At 41.8% G+C, this 25197-nt stretch overlaps 2 protein-coding genes across 2 annotated transcripts; one reads left to right on the top strand and one right to left on the bottom strand.

Annotated features, from left to right (window-relative positions):
- The first annotated feature begins 8 nt into the window (after positions 1 to 8).
- Positions 9 to 11170, top strand: LOC136345219 (lysosomal acid lipase/cholesteryl ester hydrolase-like). The gene is made up of 14 exons (XM_066293310.1): positions 9 to 142; positions 2909 to 3017; positions 3076 to 3389; positions 3439 to 3685; positions 3940 to 4098; positions 4154 to 4238; positions 4292 to 4434; positions 4494 to 4601; positions 9052 to 9226; positions 9295 to 9680; positions 9733 to 9891; positions 10652 to 10736; positions 10790 to 10932; positions 10980 to 11170. The coding sequence occupies exons 2-14, from the start codon at positions 2946 to 2948 to the stop codon at positions 11136 to 11138; spliced, it is 2235 nt and encodes a 744-aa protein (XP_066149407.1). The 5' UTR covers positions 9 to 142; positions 2909 to 2945; the 3' UTR covers positions 11139 to 11170.
- A 1550-nt stretch (positions 11171 to 12720) lies between these two features.
- LOC136345265 (lipase 1-like) lies at positions 12721 to 14587 on the bottom strand. The gene is made up of 5 exons (XM_066293388.1): positions 14508 to 14587; positions 14151 to 14461; positions 13860 to 14100; positions 12971 to 13357; positions 12721 to 12922 (listed from the first exon to the last, which is right to left on the bottom strand). The coding sequence occupies exons 1-5, from the start codon at positions 14583 to 14585 to the stop codon at positions 12761 to 12763; spliced, it is 1179 nt and encodes a 392-aa protein (XP_066149485.1). The 5' UTR covers positions 14586 to 14587; the 3' UTR covers positions 12721 to 12760.
- Positions 14588 to 25197: the final 10610 nt, after the last annotated feature.

Genomic DNA, 25197 nt, shown 5'->3' on the forward strand with positions numbered 1-25197 from the left:
AAAATATATACTAATTAGGATGGTTCGAATATCGATTTGCATCGGCCCCCCTGCGATAATTGTATTAAGCGATTGCTCGAGTGTAGTCGAGCGCCGAACGAGGCTCTAATGAGGCGAGTCGCGCAACAAGAAAGAGCTAAACGTGAGTTTTAGTGGAGTCGTTTTTCGCTCACTTTTAAATGGTTAAAAACGCGTCGATTCGTACATTTCCGTTGAACCACGTTACCAAATTAAAAAAAAAAAAAAATTGCTCTATTTAAGGGAAATGCAAAGTAAAATGTGTCTTACACGTCCATGGCTACGGTGTGTGCTGGGAACGTGCTTTTCAAGTAACAAAGACAGCGATATATTGTGCGTGTCTTCTAAAGGGCGGATTAACGGGCCAAAATTGGTAATGGGGGTGTGTACGCGTTGGATAAAGATGGTGGTACGAAAGTATGTCTTTGAGTTGGTTGTTTGCTGCGATTCTAACACGATCAGAGACGCGACAATACACATTCCCGATTTCGACCATAAACAGTTTTCCTCATTTCCATCGTATTTTTCTGGCGCTTGTTTCATATACTAATAGTTCTTCGCCCACCTCCGTTAATGCCGCTTTTTTTATTTCAATCCAAAAACGTAAAATTTTGCGGACGCCACTGACAACATTTTACGTTGTCGTGGAAGTGACTTGATGCGTACGATTAGTAAGCATGAAGCACACGCACGTTTACAAACTACAAACTATATGGTCTTTATTGTTTAATAACATACGTGGTACCGCGGTACTGACAATGCATGAGAAATATCATGTGTCTGAAAGCCAACGATTTTAAAAAACTTATTTTCACGCTTTTAGACCTTGTTCGGTCGGGAGTCTATGGAGTCCAACGAAAGAATGTTAGACTATTCAAATTTGCGGGAATATAGCGTGAGGTATGCGCTCTATAATACAGGGTGTCCCAGGATGACGCTTCACCATATACTTCTTGGTGGAAAATACATGGAGCCACGGTGACGCCCCTGCAAGCTAAATTACCACCTTCCGGAGGTGCAACCTCTCGAAGTCCCAGTTTTTTAAGCTTCGCGAGTAGGACGAAAGCGGCTACATAGCCTGCAAGCGTTGAGCCCCTCGTTCTGGGACGCCCTGTAAAACATACGCCACAGAACTTTTGGCTATGTATCAGAAATATCGTGTCTCTGAAAGTGAATCATTTCAAGAAACGTGATTCCGCTCTTTTGGGCTGTGTATTATTCAGTTCTCCAGGAAATATTAAATCAGGGCTGTGCGGCCCCTTTGCACGCCCAAAGAATATACAATTTAAATCCGTTCACCTAGCTGCGTCTTGGAAGAAAAATTCGTCAAAAACAAAACCCAGTTTTATTACAAAACGACACCATTACTCGTGACAACGTAGCTGACCGACCTGTATTGGCCGGCCCGTAGCTGACCAGCAACATCCATCAAGGCTGACGCTGATATAGCGACGTCGCTTCCCTGTGACAGCTAGATGAACTACTCGGGACGCGCGTTTCTTTCCAGGAAGACGTCGCAAAAAGCGAAGAATGACGAATTATGGCCCTTCGGTGTCAATTTAGCCCTTGCGAAATTGGCGGAGACGGTGGCAATTAAATTCGGGTAAATGTTTAGCAATCAGAGGTGTGTACCGGGGGTAAATACGCAGAAATGTCTGCCGGTTTGCTGGGTTAATATTAGCCCGATCGGCCGTGTCTGATGCAAATAGCTTGGCGGTCTTTCGGTTGACAAATACCGCCCCTGGAGACGACCAAAACTCCCTCCTGCACCTGGACCCACCCCGCCGATAAACCGGCCGTCAATTGTCATGGAAATCGGCAATTTTTGCGGTTGAAATGGCCGATAAACGCGAGTTTGATTGAATAACGTTATTATGACTTCCGGTGCTGTTTGCCTGTTGGATTGATTGGCAAAAAGTGTTTGGACAGGCACACAAATGCAATGAAATTGAACTCGGGAAATTAAATATTGACGCGAACGGTAAGCCGACGAGCTGGAAGAGTTCCATGGGTTAGTGTATGAACAGTGAAAAACACCATTTAACTGCCAAAAATGCGAATATTTCATTAATATTTGTGCCAACCCTTCATGCAAATTAATTTCTACTCCGGAACCCCCGCGCCGTTATTGAATCATTATGGTTTTCGAGTAGTGAAAACTCTGCTGTGTCTTGGAACAGGTACTCAGCCCCCCTCCTAGACCACGTGCAATGTCGAGACTTTGGTTCCGAACAATTTTACGACGTTTTCATAAATGAACACTAAATGTGAAAATAGTGTCCGCATTGTGAAAACTCCAACTAACAAGGCCAGAGCATGAACAACTAATTTGTTAGACTTTCACAGCTCAAATTCACGAAAATAATCCAGAGACAACTCAGTGTCCGCTTTATGAAAATTCTCAATATTTTCCCCGATTAAGCCCGGACAACGTTAAACATGCTTCAAACTTCAAATTCGAGGGATGAAGGGTACATTTCACATTTTCATAATTAAAACTCTATGGCCAACAGTGGTGTTTCTATGAAAAAAGGAAAATTTACATAAAATTCTTCATTAAGTCGAACTTACTGTCCTGGCCACGGTCCAAGGGCGATTTCACATCTTCATAATTGAAACACTATCAGGCAAAATAGTATTTCGGTCAAATTCCTTGTTGGGGATGTTATGAACTTAATTACCTGCCAAAATATCAATAGTGTTTTAGTGTTCGCTTTATGAAAACTTGTCAAAATCGCAAGAAAAGCCTTATTTAAGTCATAAATCAATTCATCTCTCGACTCTTTAACGCACCCCTAAAGCACATCCCTTTTTCTCATCCCTTTTCTAAATAAGACGAAATAACTCATTTCACTAGTGTTCAAAATTTGAATATGAAATTAATTCTTAGGACTTCTAACAAAACGTACGGACGTTGGATACCGACTATGGAATTTCTCGCTCTAGTACTTCTTTCCCTTCAAATGGTGCTGTCACACCCTGACGAGGGGTTATCTATTGTAAGAAGTTTCACTCCTACCAACACCCCCCATGAGACTGACACTCCCTTTACTCTAGAGAAAATACGTCCGAAAATACGGCTACCCCATAGAATCCCATCGGTTTGAGACCCCAGACGGCTACTTCCTGAAAGCCTACCGAATCCCCCACGGCAAATCGGGTACTCCTCCCAGAAAAGTGGCCTTGATCGTACATGGCTTGGGGGGTTCTGCTGAGAATTTCCTCCTGCTGGGCCCACCCAACGCTATGGCTTTCTATATGGCGGATCGTGGGTACGATGTGTGGCTTTTCAACGCCAGAGGCACCAGGCACAGCAGGAAACACCGTACCCTCAGCCCTCTTAGCAATGCTAAACAGTTCTGGAGCTTCTCGTGAGTTTTCCAAAACGTCCTTGCACAAAACGATGAATTCTGAACTTAGATTTCACGAAATTGGAATTTACGATTTGCCCAGCACCATCGAATACGTGCTGAATTACACCAAAGCGAGGAAATTATTCTACGTGGGGCACTCGCAAGGGGGTACCAGCTTCTACGTTATGCTCTCAGAGAGACCGAATTTTAATGAGAAAATTAGCGCAGCAGCACTGCTGGCGCCCTCTTCCTACATTGAGCATATAATATCGCCTCTGTTATTTTTTTTAGCCAGAATGATTGGGGTGATCCAGGTGAACAAATAATTTAGTGGCGAAACCAATTAAAATGGTAGAAAATAGAACGTACTTAGGACTGACCGCTTTCCCAACCAATCAGGTGTCAGACAGCGTTCCGTCTTTTTTCTGTTCTATGACGTCTAACGCCTCATTGGTTAGGAAACCGTTCAGTCCTCAATACATGCTACTAGCGCCTGGATAGATGGCACCAGGGTTTAAAGCTATCTCAAGCTTTATTATTGTGCTTAATATTAAAATCGAGATTTCAGGGAGTACTAGAATGGTTTCATTGGTACGAACTGCTGATGCCCAATAGCCCGATGGTAAACAACATTTTAATGCAAATTTGTCGCCCGGAGCATATGCATGATTTGTGCTTAGATCTGATATACTTGCTTGGGGGGACTGAGAATGGATCCATCAACAAAGTACCTACTGTGGGCCTTAATTCGATTATTGATAGTCATAATGAAACATTTTCAGACTCTTTTGCCTCTCATCTTACAATGGGTCCCCTCAGGATTCGCAACAGCCCAGCTTTACCATTATGGTCAATTGATCATCAATGGTACTATTAAGATTATCTAACTAAATATCAATACTTTTTCTCTAAATTTTTAGGTGGTTTCAGGCAATACAACCATGGACCTCAGAAAAATCTAAAAATCTACAACTCTACAACTCCGCCCGAATACAATATGTCGAATGTCCGGGTACCAGTGGCCTACTTTTACTCCACCCATGACATATTTTCCACCGCTATGGTTAGTGCTAACCACACGGTTATAAGTTAATGATTTTGATAGAAAATGATTTTTCATAGATGGCGCGAATAGTTTTTGAGAAGTTGCCCAATTTGGTCCTTAAGTATCAGGTACCGATTGAGACATGGAGCCATCTTGATTATATTCTGGCCAGTAACGCCCATGAGGTGATTTATGATAAGATTCACGATACCTTCCAGCAATATGACATAAAAGAGGGTGTCTAGTGTATATGGGAGTGTTAATAAACATTTCTGAGATTTCGTCTAACTCACTGCTCCAACAAACTGTTACGTTCTCCTCTCGTGCCACAAGATCGAAACTAATCGGCTAGAAAATTCTTCGGGCCACCTTCGACTTTAAAGATTAAAGCAGATTGGCTTGAAATCCTGTTCAGTCCTCTCTCCGTCGCTGAAAATTATTACAAATTGGCAACTAAGCTGTTCACTCCTCCGCTGATCCGGATTAAATCAAAACGTTAAAATTAAATTCGGACTAGGAATTCCTGACCATTTATAGTCTCTCTTTTCACTCGTCTGTCGCTCTGCATTGTCAGCAACGGAAGTCCATCGCTATGGCCAGCTAATCACCAGCGGTCTCTCACCTCTACGAATGAATTTGACCTAACTTTCAGGGGGCGCGACTATACACAACTTGACCACGCCCCCCCCCCCCCCCCCCCGAGTCCCTGCCCCTGTAGTCTATTTCTACGCGGGGCAGGGCCCGGTTTCTTATGCCAAGATGACAGAATAGTTATTCCAACATATTCCCAACGTGGTTATGAAGTACCAAGTCGCGATCGACAATTGGAACTATCTGGACTACTAGCTGGCTTCTCAAACTAAGAACGTAATTTACGACAAGATAGTGGAGGTGTTCAGGGAGTGCGAAAAGGAAATAATTCTGTGAAACAATAAAATAGTGCTGACTTGAAAGAAGCTTTAATGCCGCGTATGGAAAGTTTAACTTTCGCAAACGTCGGGAATAATTACTGGATAGATCCGACTTCAGAGCGAGCGTTTTCATCAGGTTTGCGGTGCATTTCGGGCATAGCGACGTCCGGGTTTCGCGTTCTCCCTAATTAGAAGTCTGACATCCGAATTTAAGGGACCCCAATTTCGAAATCCTCCCAAATTCCTTCTGGAGCAACGGAAATTAGGAGTTTTTCCTTAGACCTTGTTGCCGCGCTTGTAACAACAATCGACGCCATTTTGAACGACGCGAGTGGCGCATTTCGACAGATAACACCGTTCAGTCCTCCGTCGGGCTCTTTAGCTCAAAACCGATTGGCTAAGAAAACGCACAGATAGACGTGCAATTCGACATGGCCACACTCGTAGGCTTTATTATTTTATTTACCATTTAAATTTATTTTTATGCATTGACGCACAGAAAAATACGCAAATGCGATTGAGCCTATTCAATTCGCACGGTGCCTTACATAACAATTGAATAATCGCATCAGTGGCGTCCCCATTCCCAGTTCCACCCAAGACACCTTCGATAGTCCTTGATGCGGTGTGCATCTGACGTTTCATTAAATGCAACTAATGCACACTTTAAGGGCAAGCAGGGCCGAATGGCGATTTTATTTCTGAAAGGGGATTGATATGCGGCTCTCGATGGGGTTTTAAGCTTAATGGCTTTTCCGATTAGGACTAATGCTCATTGTTGCAATAAAAATGCATATTGCACGTATTAGGAAAAACTGATTTCTCCGTAATTATACTGTACGGTTATTGGCGTGAGTAATGAGGATGTTTCGGAGGAACGCATAGCCGGGGATAATGGGGAATTGATTCGGTCCGGCCGGTGTGGAGGGGGGCGGGGATTAGGCGATCCGCGAAATGTTGAGTTGGGATTAACATTTCGCGGATAAAGGCGAAAATGGTGCTGGTGATCTTGATCTCGTTGGCCATTTTTTCGGGATTAGCCGAAGCTCACCCCGATGAAAATCTGTCAGTTGTAAGTATCAGTAGTCAAGAGGGAGGCGGCAGATCAGTCACCACATTTATCATCTTTGAAGGAGGTTTTTCAGTCTATAATTTCCCTACTTCATTATCCTTAGAAAGGGTGTTTTAATTATGGACGATTGGCCTATAAAATACCATTAATTACCGCTCTTTAAGATATCGACTAAAAGCTCAATAAAAGAGAGTTCTGGTTCGTTAAGCACACGCGCGTACGGTTATCATTTGAAATTGCAGAGGTTTCGATTCAAAGTTGTGGATTTCCCATATGATCATCGCCGCCAGATTTTTTCCAATTTTGAGTGAATTAGTAATTTTGCCTTTTTTGTGATAAATATTAAGCGAAAATTAGAAAATAGAAGAGTTAAGTAGTACTAAACAGACAAATGTAAGATTTAAATCTAAAACTTATTTAATAGCGTGTACGTTTCGGGTTATTATCCCTAGATAATGATATGTAATTTTCAGTAATTACCTTATATTTTATCTGCAATTTCCATTCTGTGAGGTACACATTAAAAGAAGAAAATTAGATAGATTTCGAAGACCAAAGAGTAATTTTTCCAATTTAATACCTGTAGTTTCGATGCGATTATCTCCCCTTATATCTCTCAACGTTTTTAATTGCGTGCACTTTAATTTGCTCTCTATAGACACACGCAAACGCTGGAAATTAAGAGAGATATGGGATATCAAATAGGAATCTATTTAAGATTTGACACCTCCCTGTCTGCGTTGCGCATGTCTGACTTTATTAAACCCAAAAACGGCTTTTTAGTCGCAGTTAATTGTCCGATGCCACTTCTTTAGTTCACTTCATTTAAGTTAGATACGGATAATTGAATTTAAGAGAGATTTTCAAGACCAAAAAATGAATAATATTAAATTTAAAATTTGCGTGCTGGTGATCTCCCGTTTTATTAAATCGAGAAAAAGTTTTTCTGAATTTGAGGTAATTGCCTCCCTCCCCCTTCCACCGCTAATGCACCTTCCTACCTAAAAACTGTTCCAGTGCTGCGTATCGCTCTTTTCATTAAATCCAGAGGAAGGCTTTTATTTCAGTTTATTAGTCAATACGACTCCGTTTATAAACACAGCAGATGAACTTGAGAAGGATACGGATTCGGATACAAAAGCGGCAATTATCTTAAATTTAATACCTTCAGATTCAGAAATTTATCCCTCTCATTTTACTAATCCCAGAAGAAATATTTGAATTTTAGTTAATTATCCCGTACTACTCCCTCAACCCCTTCCCCCTCCTTTGCACGCTTTGGACTACATGTAAAAATTAAGAGAGATGGGTGGCCAAAAGGAAATCACCTGGAAAATTATACCTTCGGTTTCGACACTGACGTCCCGTAATTGCATTAAACCCACAAGACGTTCTATAGGTTTAAATAACCATACTGTACTGCGGATGTACCCTTACTTTCATATGGAACGCACCACCTGGTAATAATAATAATCAAGGTTGATAGGTTTTCCAACGTAATGTTTCGTAATGGATCAGAATCAGAATTTGAGTAAAATAAAAAAACACCATTGATTAATTAAAAAGTTGATAATGAGTAACATCGCGTCGTACATCAATGGCATGATTTACAACAAATGATCAGTATCCCCCTGGGGTATTTTATTCCATGCCATCTCAAGATGGTATCAAAATTGATTGGTAAATTTTCACGACGGGGACTCATCATGTCCCAAAGATGTTCGATAGGTGATAGGTCCGGCGACCGTGCAGGCCAAGACGACATCTCCAATTGCGCTTGTTCCAGGTACCTTCGAGTAACGTTCGTAGCATGTGGCTTTACATCATCCGGTCGGGAAATGCCATCTACTAGAGTCTACATGGAGGGTACTAGTACTGGCTGAAATATAGCAGATCGGCGGTCAAGAGAATGGACGAATATTTCCGTATAAAATGCCTTCGCCTCTCAGAACTCTATAATAACTCTATATTAAAACCCTAACACTTGCACATATCCAGAAAGTTGGCAACTCAGAATCATCCACCTACCCATAAACTGCCATACCAGTACGGTACGGAAAGTCCTTGGTGTGTTAATGAAAACGCGTCCGGATGTAATAGGTCACAAGCCATTCTCGTCTCAACCTTGGCTATGGTTTCATACCAAGAGTGCTCATTTGCAATCGTACAACATGGTGATTATTTATTTATTACTTGTAATTATTGCATAATATCCATGCAAATGCGTCGCATGTAGGTTTTATTAAAAAATACCAGAAGTGCTACTAGCAACATTGATGACGTATTGCATGTTTGCAATGTTAATTTGGATAGCTAATTGGGTTTCGCGATTGGAATATATTATTCAAAATGTTTATTATTTGGGAATATATTTCTACTATTTGACTTTATTTGGAGATGGCCACGCAGACCACATCGGGTAATTTTGCAAGGAGAGCCAGTGGGGAGAACGTAATCTCCATGGTTGCATTGTCACCCCAACGTTGACCCCCAATTATTCCCGTACCTTCAGGCTAAATCCGGCCGGTATGCCTTACACCCTACGGCCCAAGTTTGAACCGTAAATCGCCATGTGACATGTCGTTTCCTAAAATCCACCCTAAATGAGTTAGAGCTCTCTAAACTCTATCACCTTGAGACTAACCCTTTCAGACACAACTGATCAAGAAACACGGCTATCCGGTGGAAACTCACACCTACGAAACAAAAGACGGCTACATACTGACAGCATTCAGAATTCCGCATGGAGTGACCTCTACGAAATCCAAACAGGTAGCCCTTCTCGCCCATGGAATGGGAGGGAGTGGAGAAAACTTCGTTTTCATAGGTGAATCCCCCCTAGCCATCTCGGTTCTTTCTGGAACGTTCTGGCTCTTTTTTTGGAAATCTCCGCAGGTCCTCCCGATGCCCTCGCTTTCTACCTGGCAGACCGAGGTTATGACGTTTGGCTCTTCAATGCGAGAGGGACCCAGCACTCTCGCAAGCACCGCAGTTTGAACCCCAACAGAGACCGCAAGAAGTATTGGAACTTTAGCTGGCACGAAATTGGGGTCTACGACCTTCCGGCTACGATAAATTACATCCAGAAGGAAACCGGAATTGATAGCATATTTTATGTGGGACATTCTCAAGGTACCACCATCCTGTTCGTGATGCTATCGCAATTGCCAGAGATGAACGAGAAAATCCAAGTAGGGGCTATGTTGGCCCCCTCTGCTTTTCATTGGCTGACGCACTCGCCTTTGCTGGTGATAGGATCTAAACTTTGGACCCTAGGAGAAGTTAGTTCCACTGAGATTCTTCAGTAGATGATGCTGATGAGGGTCGTTTTAGCGCTTGCTGGCATTGCTCAATTGGTACGAGCTGCCTGCGCCTAATAGCTCTGCCTTGACGGGTTTGGTCAAGGCCGTCTGCAAGCATGGGGCTCTGGAAACAGTTTGTCTGGACGTGATCAATCTCATTGGGGGAACAGACTCGAGCCAACTTAATAAAGTACGAAAATTTTAATTGATATGATTGTAGTTCCCCTTCTGCAGGTATCGACCCAGAATCCTGCACTGTCATGCTTCCTATTTAAATCTAATACACTTGCGAATTTTTTCACAAATAATACTTACGTATAGCTTGAATACAGCTAATTTATTAATTTTCAAATTCAGTGCTAGGTTCCATTCTATATGTAACTTGAATTCGCGACCAGAAATCTCCCTTTGGGGCAACTCCGATTTAGCAGTAAGAACAATTGCCCCAAAGATAAGAGAGCGATTTTCTGGCCAATCAGATGAGTGGATAGCAGACTAAACAGTGCACTAGCCAATCAGCTGTAAGAAATCGTTCAGTCCTCTGCCCGTCCAGACAGTAGGTTGCTGATTGGTCAAGGAACCGTTGAATTCTCCGCCTCTCCAGACAGTAGGTTGCTGATTGGTCAAGAAACCGTTCAATTCTCCGCCTCTCCAGACAGTAGGTTGCTGATTGGTCAAAAAATCGTTCAATTCTCCGCCTCTCCAGACAGTAGATTGCTGATTGGTCAAGGAACCGTTGAATTCTCCACCCCTCCAGACAGTAGGTTGCGGATTGGTCAAGGAACCGTTGAATTCTCCGCCCGTCGGTGTATCTCACTGTTTAGTCAAGAAAGCGTTCAGTCCTCAAATGGTCCTACTAGTTTCTTCGCAGATTTAAAGGGACTGATTTTAATCCGAGTCTTTCACTGTCTTTCATATAACAATCAACTGACGAGGAAATTTCCTTTTAGACAGTGTTCCCAGTGGTGCTACAGTATATTCCACAAGGATTCTCAGCTAGACAAGCCTGGCACTATGCCCAAATCATCGTTTCCAGTAAGTACCAATATACACTCCAACTGTTTCTGTTAACTCTCTATCTTTTGCAGAAGATTTCAAGCTGTACGATCATGGTGCCAAAAAGAACATGAAGCTGTATAACAGCACAACGCCACCACCTTACAATTTGAGCAATTGTATAGCCCCTATAGCTCTGTTTTACGCTCCTAGAGACCCCTATGGAAACCCCAAGGTAAATTATTCGAAGTTTATTGAACGAGTAGGGTAACGGTGTTCAAGATGGTGCAAGAATTCTCCAAGAGACTCCCCAATATTGTGCTGAAATACGAGGTTAAAGTACCAGACTGGAACCATCTGGACTTTGTCTTGGCTGCCAATCTCAATGAGGTGATCCACGATCCTTTGTACGAGCTGTTCAAGCGATATGAAGTTCAATAAATTGTCTTGCAGTGGTGCATATTCCCTTTAAACGTTTGTATCATATTCGGTGAGGAGGCCATTATCGAAATGTCAGCGACATTCGCCGGATTCGCCAATTTCCAAACGTGTGTACCGCAAATAACGACAGCCATTTCAGGCTCTCCAGCTGAGGATAATCGAAATAAAGGGAACGAAGCGAAGCAGCATTGGGTGGATTACAAGTATTAGAAAATTGGTTAACTATTGCCGTAAGCTGGGATTTGTGGCGCCATCTCGTGAGAGAAATGCACAAGAGTGTTTAATTATTCGAAAGTACGCACACATGCCGCCCCTGCTTCATCCCTCTTTAGTGAGAGTAACTCTGATGCTTAAAACTGTGTGCATACGCGTCTCACGACTCACCGATGAAGTCACTAATGGTGACTCAGAGATGGCGCCGCAGCTTGCAATTTCCTTCGAACGTTATCCCTCAAGTTTTTACTCACGAATCCACAATTGACCTCCCTAAACTCAACTTTCTTATTGTTTGACAAGACCTTACTGTCCGATATAAAGGTCTGGACATTCGAAACAATTTCGTCGCAAATATGATCGTTTTCGTCGCAGCCATTTCGTCACGCGATGGTCCCCAGAGACCACGAGCTGATAAGGGTTTCCCCATCGCATTGTTTTTGTTCTGCCGGGCGTCGTTACGTTGATAAATAGTCTCTTAAGGGAGGCCTGATGAAGTAATTCAGAAAAAAAATCCCCCGGCCCTTATCCCTGGGAAAATAGAGCGATCTAGGTTTGAAGGAGAATGGACTAGATACTTTAAAGCTGGGATTTAGAATGTGATTTCCTTCGGTGGTTTCACTGGGGGCTCCGCCGCTGTGGGCAGAGACTAAGTTGCGAGAATGGATGAGGTGCGACGCAACACTGATAGAAAAATCATATTCAGCGTTCGCCGAAACGAGTCTTTAATTTGAGATGTGATATATCCAGAAGTGAATGTAGAACGATTCCAAAACTTCGCTCAATTCTACCTATTAACTGGCGGCGTATTTGATGAAATATCTGAGCAAATCCCAACGAAATCAGAGGCGTACGAAACGTGAGTATCGGAGCATCAGTTCAAGCTAAATGTGGCAGTCAGCCACGGCGCTGACTTCTATTTTTTTTTTACTCGGAAACTAAATGCTGTATGGATTCTCAACTTTTCTCAGTTCAAGCTATATACCAACAATATATGGAAAAAAAACCTAAAAGTACCATGATTAAGTCAGGGCAGTGCCAGATGAAAGTTGCTATCTTCAACTAGAGCTGAAGTCGGCCAACTAACTGAACCTGCAGCTCGAGAACTAAGTGCGCTATCAACTCGATACTGGCGTCAGTTGAAGCTGAATATCAGTTAATATATGTGAAAAAATCACCGAGGGCAGAAGATCGATTTAAATCAATTTTAACTTCGATGCCCAAAGTTGTACTAAATTGCAGCATTTTGCACTTTAAGCTGTACACCAGTCGAGTACACGAAAGACCCTCACATAGAGGGATAACAAGTCCCAGTACTTGGTCCTGGAGGATTGAGCGAAGCAACCAAGTTTGTAAATGATGACTTTGAGATTTTTTATTTGAGGCTCACAATAAATTTATTGATTTTATTATTTTCCAAAATACTTCTTGAATTCCTCCAAAATTTTATCATACAGCAGCTGCTTCGCATTTCTAGCCCACAAGAAGTCAATGTGGTCAAACCCGGCGTAAGGCACTTCAGTCACCGTCTTCTCGTTATTGGTCATCTCCGCAGCTAACCTTTTCACACTCTACAAAAACCCCCATTAACGCTCCATCTAACCCTGTCAAAAATCTACCTTCGGACTCGCCAAATAGTCCCCAGTACCATAGAAAATCATCATGGGCGCGGTGATCGCCGTTAAATTATACTTGGGCGCCTTCCTAGTTCCATATCTCTTAAGATTCCCCTTCGAACCATAATCGAACCGTTTGAACTCCCCAGTCTCCATTATTTGCGAATAGTGATGGATCTGCTTGGTGGAGAAAGTGCTGGGCGCATGCTGGGCGATGATGGGCACCAGAGACTGGTCAATGGGGTGGTCCTTTAACTGGACGCCGAAATAAATGGCGTTGTAGCAGAGGAGGCTTAGACCGGGAAAAGAGCAGAGCTCTTTGGCCATGTTGTTGGTGTAAAAGATTGTTTTAGGGGGAAATTCGTAGAAAATGACGTTGCGGGCGTAGGGCTAGAAGATTGAAAGAGAAATTAGGGATATTGTATCGAAGTTATGAGATGTACAAGTCTCGGAGTGGTCAGATTCTGGTAATAACTGTGATGATAGTTATCCTGTGAGTTGGTCTACTAAGATTAAACTTATGTTGAATGACATTAAGATCTTGAAGGAATATTCTGTATGCTTGCCTACTCGGTTAGGAAAAAGTCTATATTGGAGAGCTTCAAGGAGATAGCTCGCGCGACGGGGAAGGGATACTTTTAGCACAATCTAAGGTTTAGTTGTTGAGAATCCGGTTTCCTTGTTTTATAGGAACCCGCTGGTAGCATATCCAGTAGGCCAGCCCACTGAGTTTAACTAAATCAACCTAACAAAGCTTGTAAACTTGGATTCACGTTAATAAGCAGAATCCATTGTACTCTTGTTGATGAGCGGTTCGGGTAGCATACTCTGTAGGCTATCCTACTGTAATTGGAAATCTCTCTGTATTCCACTACCCACAGCAACCACTTACCGAATACAACAAGGTGGTTAACTTCAAAAGCATAGTGTCCTTGATATTTTCGAAGTAAGCGGCAGGAGCCAGAAAAGATGCCACCAACACCTTCTCCCTCATGTCGGGCCTTTGAGACATCATCACGAGTAACGCAGTGCAGCCCTGCGAGTGCCCTACATAATACACGTTTGCAGATCCGGTTTTCTCCAGAATATACTCTATATTGGCTGGTACATCATAAACTCCAATTTCATCCCACCTAAGGCTTTTTATCTTCGACCCGACTTTGACTGGAGGATCGAGACTCACGAAAAGTTCCAAAATTTGCTGACGTCTTCATCGGGATCCCATGTCTGGTGGCTGCGTCCGTGCCTAGTGCCCCTGGCGTTGAATAGCCAGACATCAAAACCATTGTCTGTGAGCAAATAAGGCAAGGCGTCTTGCCCTAGGGTGACCCAATCGTCTGCCGATGATGCCAAGCCATGAACCAAAAGAGCCACCTTTTTAGGTGAGGTGGCGTTGCGCCTCTGGGGGATTCTGAAGGTCTTCAGCATGTAACCATCTGAGGTAGTAACTACATGAGCCTCCGCTGCATATCCTCGTCTTCTGATCAATTGGGTCTGCAAACCAGGCATAGACGCAAGCCCAGGTGAAAACAAAACTTACAATTGAAAGATTCTCATCGGGATGCTTGGCCAGCGTTACGGTCACCATCATCAGCCACACATAATAGTTGAAACTCATCTTGGTACATAATGTTATGTAACAAGTGAGCGGCGACGCTATTTCAATTTGTGTCGCTATTGTTTTCACGCATTGTTGCTCCAAGGGACAATTAGAAAAGGTAATGAGGCGCTAAGTGTGCGCATTTCTACTTAATGGGTCCCCGAATTTACGCTTGTCCACAAATCGACCAATAATCACAGTATGATAAAGCCGCATGCCAGGGTCCAATCCTCATCGATTCAGTAAAGTTCGTTTTGTGAGTAACAAGTTTTTAAATAAATTTTATCCAGGACATCTAAGGCTGTGGAGCAAGAAAGGTGTGGTCAACTGATTAGTGAAAGAGCGGAGCATTTGTGCTAACTACGCATGCATCACTCAATCGTAGAGAATTAAGGGATTGTTTCATGACGTTGTAAAGGGATGTGATCATTGTGGGCGGAGCCTTGAAGGGAGCCACGCCCCTCAGTGCCCGTCGCTGCAACCGGAAGTGTAAGAGACGTGGCTTGATATTTAATGAAGCAGTGGAGTCTGGGGGCCCCGAAAGGGGGCACGGCTTGAAGTTTGACAAAAAAAACAGTAAAAGCAATTAAATGCGTAGTTTGTGTGTTAGGAAAGAGGCAGGACAATTCTCCCTTCCGCTCAAAAAATGCAAATTGGGATGAACCTCGAAATTTTTAAATACGCTGACACTCAAATAGGTGGAGCCTCTCTCTTAAACTTCAATATCCAAACTAAAGGCAAATTTAAAACTTGAAACAATTTTCTTCCACTTCAATGGGTTTAACCCGTGTTAGTGTCAGTTTCAAAGAAGCAAAAAACCGTTCACATTAAAATACAAAAACATGCACAAAAGTTCGAGTTTCGGCCGAGGAAGGCGAAGGAAAAAGCGAACTTTTAATGACCCCCTGTTTTGATATCATTAACGGAAGAATGCAAGCTTTAATTATGAAATAATAACCGGCGAAAGCTCAGCAAAAAAATAATTGTAAGGTAAATACTCGAACGAATCCAGCTTCCGATGCCTACAGTTCACTTCCTTTTCAAGCTTCCATTGTTTCACTCATGGAGAATTCAAGAGGTCTAGTGTAGGGGAAAAATCATTTTAGGATAAAATTAAGAATTCACAAGACTGAGAGTCGCTTCGCTAATTAAATTTACGGCACCAACTTAATGACTGCATATAAAGCAATGAGGATATTCTAGCTTGTGTTTGAACAATTTTTAATTGCTCAAATGAGAGAGTTAATTCTAAAAACTCCAGAAAACTGAGCTTTAACAACGATTCTCTTTCTCAAACTGACAAATTTACAATGCGTCGAGACACTCCCGTTCCCACTATTAGCCGCGATCGGTTTAAATGCTCCACCCACTTATTTCTATATGAGCCAATCTGAAGGCTTCAAACTACGCCCCTAAATACATCTGGAATCTTTAAAATATTTCATACTAAAACTGAAATTGCAAGTGAATTGAAATTAAACCAAAGTAGTGCCAAGAGGAAATGAAAAAAGTGAAAAATTTTTAAGTTTCAAAACTTACATTATGTTACTTTACAAACAATTTTAATTATTCTGAAGAACTAGGCACGACACTGGCTTTAATGGATCCTGCATGAGTATAATTTTGTAGTTTATCGCCCATTTGACCAGGCATAGACGATCGGAACTAAACGTATACATAGTGCTATCTAAGTAGATCCGTGTCCCCTTTATATATAAATTTATGTAGAAAGGGGGCAAGGTCAAACGTACCATGCCTTATACAGTTTCTAATTAATCAAGTGGGAGTGGCTTCCCTTTATTAGGATAAAACGGGGGCGTAACGGCCAAGGATCGCCCAAATTTTGAGAGGGTGTATCTTCGTGGTATTGAAAATTTGATACAGAGTCAAAATTTACTTCTTAGTATTAATATTTATCTAAAAAACTAAAGCGCTGAATATTTAATATATTGGCTCATTATTCATTTTAAAGCATTATGAGGGAAACCGCCGTTCTGCAACAAAAACAAGTACAATAATAAGCTTTTGAGGCTCGCGTGTTGCCATAAAACACATGAGCGATATTGCCATTTATCAAACAAAACGTTTCCCCTTGAGACAAGCCCCAATGGGGCTAATTACTGCCGCCATTAGAGGTTGTAGGAATGTAAATATTGAATTATAAAGATTACACTGCTCTATTTTATTTAATGAAAGCCAACTGAACACCTGCATAGTAAAGGAGATTAAAGTTGCAGACAGTGCGCACTTCCAAGGAGAACTTTGGGGTGATATATCTGGTGCATATATCTCCAGAATGGGGCCCTTAAAGCGGTCTCCGCTGCTGCTGATTCGTCTTTTTCACGAAATGTACTCGGCGACTAAAAAGCGTAAGTCGATAAATGAAAAACGGGGCGCCGGTACGTGCCTGCGGGGGCATCCCGTTCCCGAGATATTAATCAGCCGAGAGGAGAGATACGTGCGAGCAACAGTTTGTAGGCTTTAAGACGGCGTTCCGGCAGGGCTTGAGCTATTAATATTCATTGCAGCAGTCCCAATTATAAGCGGCTTCATGTGCGGCCTTCTGCCTCTACTGTACCCCTCGCTTTGCATTCGAGAGAATTCCCTCTGCGAATCGGGCTTAAATCCTCATTTAGAAGTCCAAAGAATACCAGTGATTTAGACGTATTAATTGTAAAGGAGCAGGTATTGGGAGAAGTGCATAATCTGGGGTTTTGGGAAAGGGCTCCGCCTACAGCAATCATGAGAAATCCTAAATGGAAAGACCCAACGTTTAGTTCGTCCGAGGGCGGAGCATACTGTTGCTGCACCCTATAGTAACAGCAGTTATCTGTTTATTGGGAGGTGGATGGGGCTATATATAATACTGCCTCCGCTCATAGAGCTTCCATAACCATAAGGAAAAATTGTATATTTGAAAACAAATAGTCGTCTGAAAATACCTCCTACATTTATGTCTGCAACCCAAGAAAAAACGAATGAAAATGTTCATCACAGGCAGCCGACGTTATGAATCTGAAGGAGAAGTAGAACTCTCCACCAGTATGTAAAAAACGCCACATTTTTTTGAGACATTCCCCTTATTTTCCAATAATTTCAAAATATCCACAGCAATTTTTCCTATTATACTAATGTTAAGCAATAATAATTAGAAAAGGCGACTTCTTTCTAATTTACATTTAACCAGTTAGAACATGTTTGGAAAGTTTCACATTTGACTACGCCCTCTGCGAATAATTAACTTTCCCACTCGAATGCTCTTCTTAGGATACCTCACGACGCCACTTCCGCAACACTACCATATACTGGAATGAGCCCTAGGCATTCCTCGCTTAACTCCACCCATGTAACTCTTCTTTTCCACCTACATATACACTTCCAATTCAGGCCCCTGCCCCGCCCTCGCCAATAACACGTTTGCCACGCCCTTCGAATCTGATGTACGAGAACCCCACCCCCTTTAGACTATAACTCCACCCTTTTGAATCGTCATCACCCTTTCAATTTATCCTAATACCATCTCCTTAACTTTTTGCCACTTTTTTCTCTTAAACTGCATCGTAGACGAACCACAAACTAAAATTTAATTGGAAGCTCCCTTTCGGAAGCTTCCCTTGATTTCCCTCAGGACGTATGAGAGCATTAGACAAACAAATACTGCTGACTGGCAACTCTGGACCGAAAGAAGCGGGAAAGTTGGTCTTTTTGCTTTTGGCAGCTCTTTTTATTCAAATTTCTGTTTGTTTTCCTTGATTGTTTGGCTATAGCTTATCAGAGCCATGTAGGTTTTTGATGCAAAGTTAGTTATTCCTGGAAAGTGCAGTTTGTTATTGTAATAGGCGGAACACCTTCTGGGCATTGGAGGAGGGACTACGAAATAAAAGGGGTGGAAGCAAGGCGCGGCAATTGTTAAAAACCGGGGTTTACATCTTAAACTAGAATATTCATAAATGTAAAAAAATATGCTTTTTTTTATCTCATTACCGCTCAGACAGGTATCAATTCCAGGCATTCTCCTCCCGCTTTGTTTTACACTCAATTCACTCCAGATGATCTTGATGAATTATTAAATCTCGTCCATTAATCGGGATAGCTTTGTACACTTTTTGTTCCCCACTAATTGGCCCGTTCCTTTTCATACGACTCCTGAGGACGTACAAAAGCGCACCCTTTACAATCCGATAGCTTTCAAAGCCTTTTTGGGGCTCCGGTAAGTAAATTAGCTGGGATGCAAATATTTGTTGACGGGGGCCTAAACGCAACCCAGGGAGGCTGAGATTGCGAAACTTGCGAACAATGAGACAGACAAATGCGAGGCACGCTTTGCGATATGAAAAGGAAACTGCAGATGCAAGGGCTCGGTGACAAATGGCTGAGAAGGATAATGGGAGCTCGTGTGAGAAAGTTTCAGAGTTGAGACTTTAATAAATTAATTATTTAGTGTTACTCGTATCCGTCTGCAGACACGCCCTGCTTAGGTTAGAGGTTGGAGTTACTTGGCTTGGGTCCGCCCCCAGTCTCGCGCACACGTTTAAATGTGCTATGTGCTTGGCATTGGTTCACCCTCCGGCTGACACGCCCTCGATCCCGCCTTTTCATTCTCGTTACGCCCCTTTAACTAAAATATTTCAAAATTGCAGGCTCTTAGCCAAGGCCCTGTACGTGCTGAAATCACTGTCCCAAACACATTCAAATTAGCCAAATTTGCTAGTCGAGCACGTTCCCATATCGAGATGCCACTTACGTTTGGAAGCACTTATTAGGGACAGTTTCCGCGTCCCGTTAGGGCCGGGCATTAATTAGGCAACCAAACAAACCTCGTAACAATAACGGGCAATTAAACTAAGCGAGAGTTTCGGTGGTAAGCAAGTTTCGGCATTTTTGTGCGGGCCATAACGATATGAAAACAGAAAGTCAGCTGAAAGTTTGCAGCGCCATTTTCGCAGGGTTATAATGCGAATTTATAACTTCGAGTTCGAGGAGGAAGTCCTTTGTGGCAGGCTCGCGTGTTTAAACACAAGTTTATGATGGGATTGCGGGGCTTAATTCGGGCTTTGCTGCCTATTTTTAGCAGTTATTATTATTGTTGAAAGTTCGAGAAAGATGATAAATAAAGGCCTAAAATCCATAAAAAATCGTAACTTTTTATTGGAACTTCGAATATGAAGAAATCGTAACTTCGCAATTAGACCAGCTAAAGATGTACACTGTTTTATACGAGAAAGAGTGCTCTGAATGATATTTCCGGAAGCTGAGTGCCTCATTGCTTCAAAACTGGACCAGTACCGATTTTTTTTCGGTGATCGCTTACTTAAGTTTCCCAAAATCTTCATGTAAACTTGGACTTAAAAATCGGTTAAAAACTCCTCGAATTAGAACAGACAGGAATGCGTATTTTGCTCTGATCGAAAGACCACTTTTTAATAAAAGCTTTATGGAATTTAGGACTGCATTTTTTCAATTCTATATAGCTCACACACAATACTCGATAGCTCTAAACTCCTGAATATCTCAAACTTTTCTTAGAAACAAACAAAATTGTAAAATCCCAATTAAAAAAACTACGTAACGCACTTTTTTTTGTATTCAAAAATATTTTTTTATTGACTTTTTTAAGACTGCGGAAGTAATTTCGTTGCCAATTACGCCTGTACTAATTTAATACATAATTGCTTTACATTAACTCCACCCTCAAATTTCATTCGGAGAGCGAAATCAATGACTCCACCTCCATTCTCAGGACGTTAGATTGGGCGTGAAGGGCGTGTCTTGCCAAGCTTGGGGCGTGCTAAGGTCCAAAGGAGGTGAAGTCACGACGTATTTCTCCTTCTTCATCTCATTTTCGTTCTCTATTCTGTATTTCCCCACTTCTCACAAATTAAAATCGCTGACTATAGTAATTATATCATACCCTCCTAAACCAGCGAAGAAGTTGAGCCAACAAATAATAACTTTCGCCGACTCGGCACCAGTTCCACTCGATTTGTTTTTCTCCCGACTAAATTAGCTCCGGCGCTTCGCTAGTTATTTGCATCGACATTGGGGAATTAATGAAAATTAATAATTCCGGAATTTTAGTCAAGACCGTTATCCGGAAACTGTCCACCGCTAGTCCGAGCGTATAAGGATTTAGCAAAGCAGAAAGCTCACTAGCAAGTAAACAAGCTAACTCCGGAAACTTATTTGAGAGTAGCCCGAGTGTTTCCGGTCGCCGCACTCTTCGGCAAGTATTTCGACCGGAAAGTTTGCACCTTGATGGCTTTTTATGGCCTCTCAAGCTGCGGTCTTCTTAAGGGAGCATTGATGAGTGATTACACGTCGTATTTGCGCCAGCCCACAATGGCGCTTGTTTGCTTTTAATAACCGAAAGTTTCGCGCTGTTGTTCGAGTTTGCCTTCAGTCTGAAAGCGCTATCAAAACAAATCGAACAATGGATTATGAAATATGCAGGTCCCATTCGAAAACTTAATGCGATGTAAATTAAATCAAACAATAGGCTCAACTTCTTCAGTTTGCGTCTGTGATATGGTGGCACCATCTGTGCGACGTCAGAACAAACTCCAGCTAGCGCCATCTCTCGAGAGGTTTAATTAGTCTGGCTAGGAATGAGCAGTTGCATCGACGACGAGGAGTGCATTTACCATGAACAAATTGCTCATTTTGTCCTATACTATACATATAGATTTCGTAATGAAACTAAATAAAAGCCGAAATACGCAATGTAAATGGCAGTCGAATAATTAACCTGTTATTCGAACTAAGTTCTCTAGGGCAAATTAATTTATTCGAAGAGCAGCAGCGGGAGCGGCGAAATATGAATCTCATTTCCAGGAAAATACGGAGCTGAAATTCGAAATTACTTAAATAATTGTTCCCTATTTCGTCACGCGATTTGATTCGCTATCACATTTCAAGATGGTGGCTCGATTTTACATAAGACAGTTAACAGCTGCTGTTAGACAGCTGATGTTTGTCAATTGTATCTTGTCAATCACACCGCCATGTTGTGGATGGTGAAATGGAAACGGCAAAATATGAACTTCGTTTCTTTGAGCGACTTGTTTCACTATGACATGTAAATTAACTTAATATAACTATAAACAGATTTGATATAATCCACAGCTGTTAACCATCGATTATTCAACAATTTGATTAGTGAGTCTGTCAACTATCTGTTGATTGACAGCTCACGCTTAACAATCATACCGCTATCTCGGAGACAGAGAGTTGTTTCCCTTGTAACAAGCGTGACATACTTTGCTTGATTGAAGTTTCCGAGGCGTCTCTTTCATTGTACCTGAGCGGAGAATATGAGAAAAGAAAAAAGGACCCATTACCGTGTTTATATATCTGCCTACGAATCCATCAACATCAGAAACGAGGAAATTTTTAAACGCGTTACTTGGGCGCATTTTTACACCTGGCCGAGCAGAACAGCCCTTGGGGATTTCAATATCTTTGCAGTGCTCTTTAAATATACAACATGTCGCCGTTTGATGTCGGGAGCGCATTTGAAAAATTGGTTCTCAAGACCAAAGTAATTGATCTCGGCGTATTGAGCTCAGGCAGGGTGGAAATCGTCTTATTCCCTCAATGGCAAAGCGCGGTATTCGGGCATTTCGCAACCGGGTCTCGTCCCGAGCCCTCTACTTAACGGTGTCAAACCTCGAAGCGCATCAGCCTTAAAGCAAGTCAATATATCTCTTCTTTAGACACAAACGGGAGACGGTAACGAAATAATAGTATACCTGGGGGTAATGATTAAATCCTGTCGAGAAGACGAAAAAAGCAATCCCGAACGTGACTCGAACCTCAATGTGTTCGATGCCGGGACCTATATTGATGCGATATTTTCATGTGACAACACGAGACGTGACTCCGCGGAATTTCCTCGTTTGCCAAGACATGTCTTGTGTATCTTTTATCCTAATACATTTTTCCGGATCAATCGACTAATAATCAAAAAATTTCAACCAAAATTTATCATTCTATGCAGAACAATGCGCATTTCCAATCACCTCAATGAATGGAACGAAATTCCCCCCAACATGCAAAGCGAACGTCCTCATGAAAGAAAAATATCGACACGCTGTCCGGTGCCTACAAAAACAATTTTGTACGTTACCATATATTATCAGCCTCTGCCAAGGAAGTCGACACGTTAGGTCATATCAAAAAGGAGTCATCGGTATCCATACTAAAGCAACTGATCGTGTTCCCACGTACCCAACCTTCACACCTCTTTCCTCACAAGACGAGCTCTGCCTTAGGCAGTGGTAAATCCTGATTTCATGTGCTCATATAACAAAATTCCGGTCTCCGCATGGTTCGCTTAACTGTAACAATCAATAGAGGGCAATTATCTAAGCCTCTAGATAGAATAAAAATCTAATTTTCAGAAGATTCTTTCACATCACCAAAATCCCCTACAATAAATCAAGCAAGGGCCCCGGTCTTATCAATTCAGGCCACAATGGCGGCCACAACGCCGGCTAACTGACAATCTGGTCAGCGTATTGTATTACAAGATGCTATCCAGAACATCCATTTAGATAATATTATTAGGCGCGCACGGAATAACCGTCGTATATCATATACCTGGCGTAGATATGTCGTGTTGGTGCGTGTGTGTCTGAGTTTTATGTTGTTTGAGGTTAGATACTGCACCTAGAACACCACAGCCACATGAAAGTCCCTAAAACAAAAACTAAATCCAAATAAGTTTTAAGTGTTTTCAGGTAATTGTGTTCCAGTGTAGGAGCACTCAAGGCAAGTAATCTATTAAGGCGGAAAATAGTGCGGTGATGATAATTTTCAGTCTATTATTTCGTATGGTTCGTGGAAATAAAATAAACCCACATTCGTCGAGAGACATTTATCTCCGTTTGCAGCGTCGTCGTCGAGTACTTAGAACGGAAAAGCAAAGAACGTGGAAGTCGCATTAAACGAGGCGACTCTTAAGCTGGCCGGCCGGGTCTCCGGGATGATTATTAGAAAATATTACCTTGTTTCATGAAGATTGACGATCTGCCGCTTGTAGTACTTTTCGAGGTCTGATTGATTTTTTTCAACTCAGGGACATAAAGTACGGTAAGGACGAATCCCTTTCGTGTCTCCGGAGGACCGTTTAATAATAGAAGAAAAATGTTTATGCATCGAATCCCTCGGCTCGTAAAAGGAACAAAATACCCTGGGCCATTGAATTTTTTTACTTAATGCCCCGTAGGTAAAGGTTATTCGCCGACAAAAAATGCGATTAAGGACATGAATCATCCTCGCAAACTCTAAGACGATCCTCGCCAAGGGTTCCCTGACGTAAAAACAACCCGTTTGGAATAAGGAATAAGCAAGTCACTATCTGATAAATGGAGGTTTCGGGACCGAACATTTGTTATTTTGATCTTGTTGACAGTTTACCAGGTAAAAACGGATAATTAATTGCTCGATCCAAAGCGGGGCAAACAACCTCTAGTTACACAACTCTTTCCTGTTCCTCAACAAGAGCTCAAAGTGCACTATTCATTTGAAACCCCCGTTTTATTCTTAGGTTCTTCACCCAAAATAAAAAGAGGGAGTAACATTTTCGGAACACAGAGATATGCCACATTATCGATAATCGATTTTAAATTCAAATAAGTTATGAGTCATTTTTCCCCAGCGAAATAATAAGCCCAAATCTCATAAATATCTGTTTAGATTGACGTTTCGCTACTCATCCGGCTGCCGGCGGCTCGGAGCTTGAAATATCGACGTAGTTCTCGACTGGGTGAACGGCTGATGTCTTCTTTAATGCGATCATCCGGCAACGCATGTGAGGAGGAAGCTTTTTGCATAATCTTCTATATTTTGAAGCTAAGCCTAATGACTTTCCGTTTGCGACTCGATGTGCGTTAGGAATGTAGCATTAAATCGATTAGCTCAGGTAGCAATAAGGGTAAATTTGAGCAAAATGAATTTGAATGAGGGCATTTATAAAAATCGATATATTTCTAAAAGTATGCTTCGAGATGAAATGATTTATTTTCCCTCTCTTGTTCCTCAAATTTTACAGTTAATTAAATACAAGTCGTTTTATATTTCGTTAGCCCCGTATTCCCACACTCCCAGTATATTGTAATATTGATACCTAACATTCCTCCAGTGTTTGGAATCCAGAAAACATGAACTGTTATGCCTGGCTTACCCTGTACAGTAAATTCTGGCAAAACCTTTTAGCCGCACCTCAGATACAGCGGAAAAGTAGCGTAAAACGGAACGAAATATAGTTTGAAAATTCAAGTTAAAGAAATTAAACAGGAGCAACGTTACTTATAGTGAAAAAATAACTAAAAGCGAAACGGATAGTAACCTAAAAAGTAATCTAAATCACTCAAACGAGATTATTACATTGTTTAAAATTTTTGTTGAATGTGAAAATAAAAAAAAATCATTTAGCGAATAAAATCCTGTCCCTAGATGTCTTACTTTTGAGTCAATTTCACAATGTATATTGAGCGTGTAAAGCTGTGTGATTCTATTGAGTGAGACGCCATACAAGAGACTGGGGATTTCCTGACAACCTGCATCTTAACTAAAGGTTTTAAGAGTAAAAATTGTTACTCAAAAATCCACAAAATTCATAAAAATATCT

The sequence above is a fragment of the Euwallacea fornicatus genome, chromosome 2 (genome assembly GCF_040115645.1).
Source record: "Euwallacea fornicatus isolate EFF26 chromosome 2, ASM4011564v1, whole genome shotgun sequence".
Taxonomy (NCBI): Eukaryota; Metazoa; Arthropoda; class Insecta; order Coleoptera; family Curculionidae; genus Euwallacea; species Euwallacea fornicatus.

What these genes read in the sequence shown, in the direction of transcription:
- LOC136345219 (XM_066293310.1), top strand. Translation starts at nt 2,946, where the DNA reads ATGGAATTTCTCGCTCTAGTACTTCTTTCCCTTCAAATGGTGCTGTCA. An exon ending in ACTCGAGCCAACTTAATAAA is followed by an intron (nt 9,892 to 10,651) that starts GTACGAAAATTT and finishes ATTTCCTTTTAG; the next exon opens with ACAGTGTTCCCAGTGGTGCT. An exon ending in TGCCCAAATCATCGTTTCCA is followed by an intron (nt 10,737 to 10,789) that starts GTAAGTACCAAT and finishes TATCTTTTGCAG; the next exon opens with AAGATTTCAAGCTGTACGAT.
- LOC136345265 (XM_066293388.1), bottom strand. Translation starts at nt 14,585, where the DNA reads ATGAGTTTCAACTATTATGTGTGGCTGATGATGGTGACCGTAACGCTG. An exon ending in AGCAAATTTTGGAACTTTTC is followed by an intron (nt 14,101 to 14,150) that starts GTGAGTCTCGAT and finishes AAAAAGCCTTAG; the next exon opens with GTGGGATGAAATTGGAGTTT. An exon ending in TAACCACCTTGTTGTATTCG is followed by an intron (nt 13,358 to 13,859) that starts GTAAGTGGTTGC and finishes TCAATCTTCTAG; the next exon opens with CCCTACGCCCGCAACGTCAT.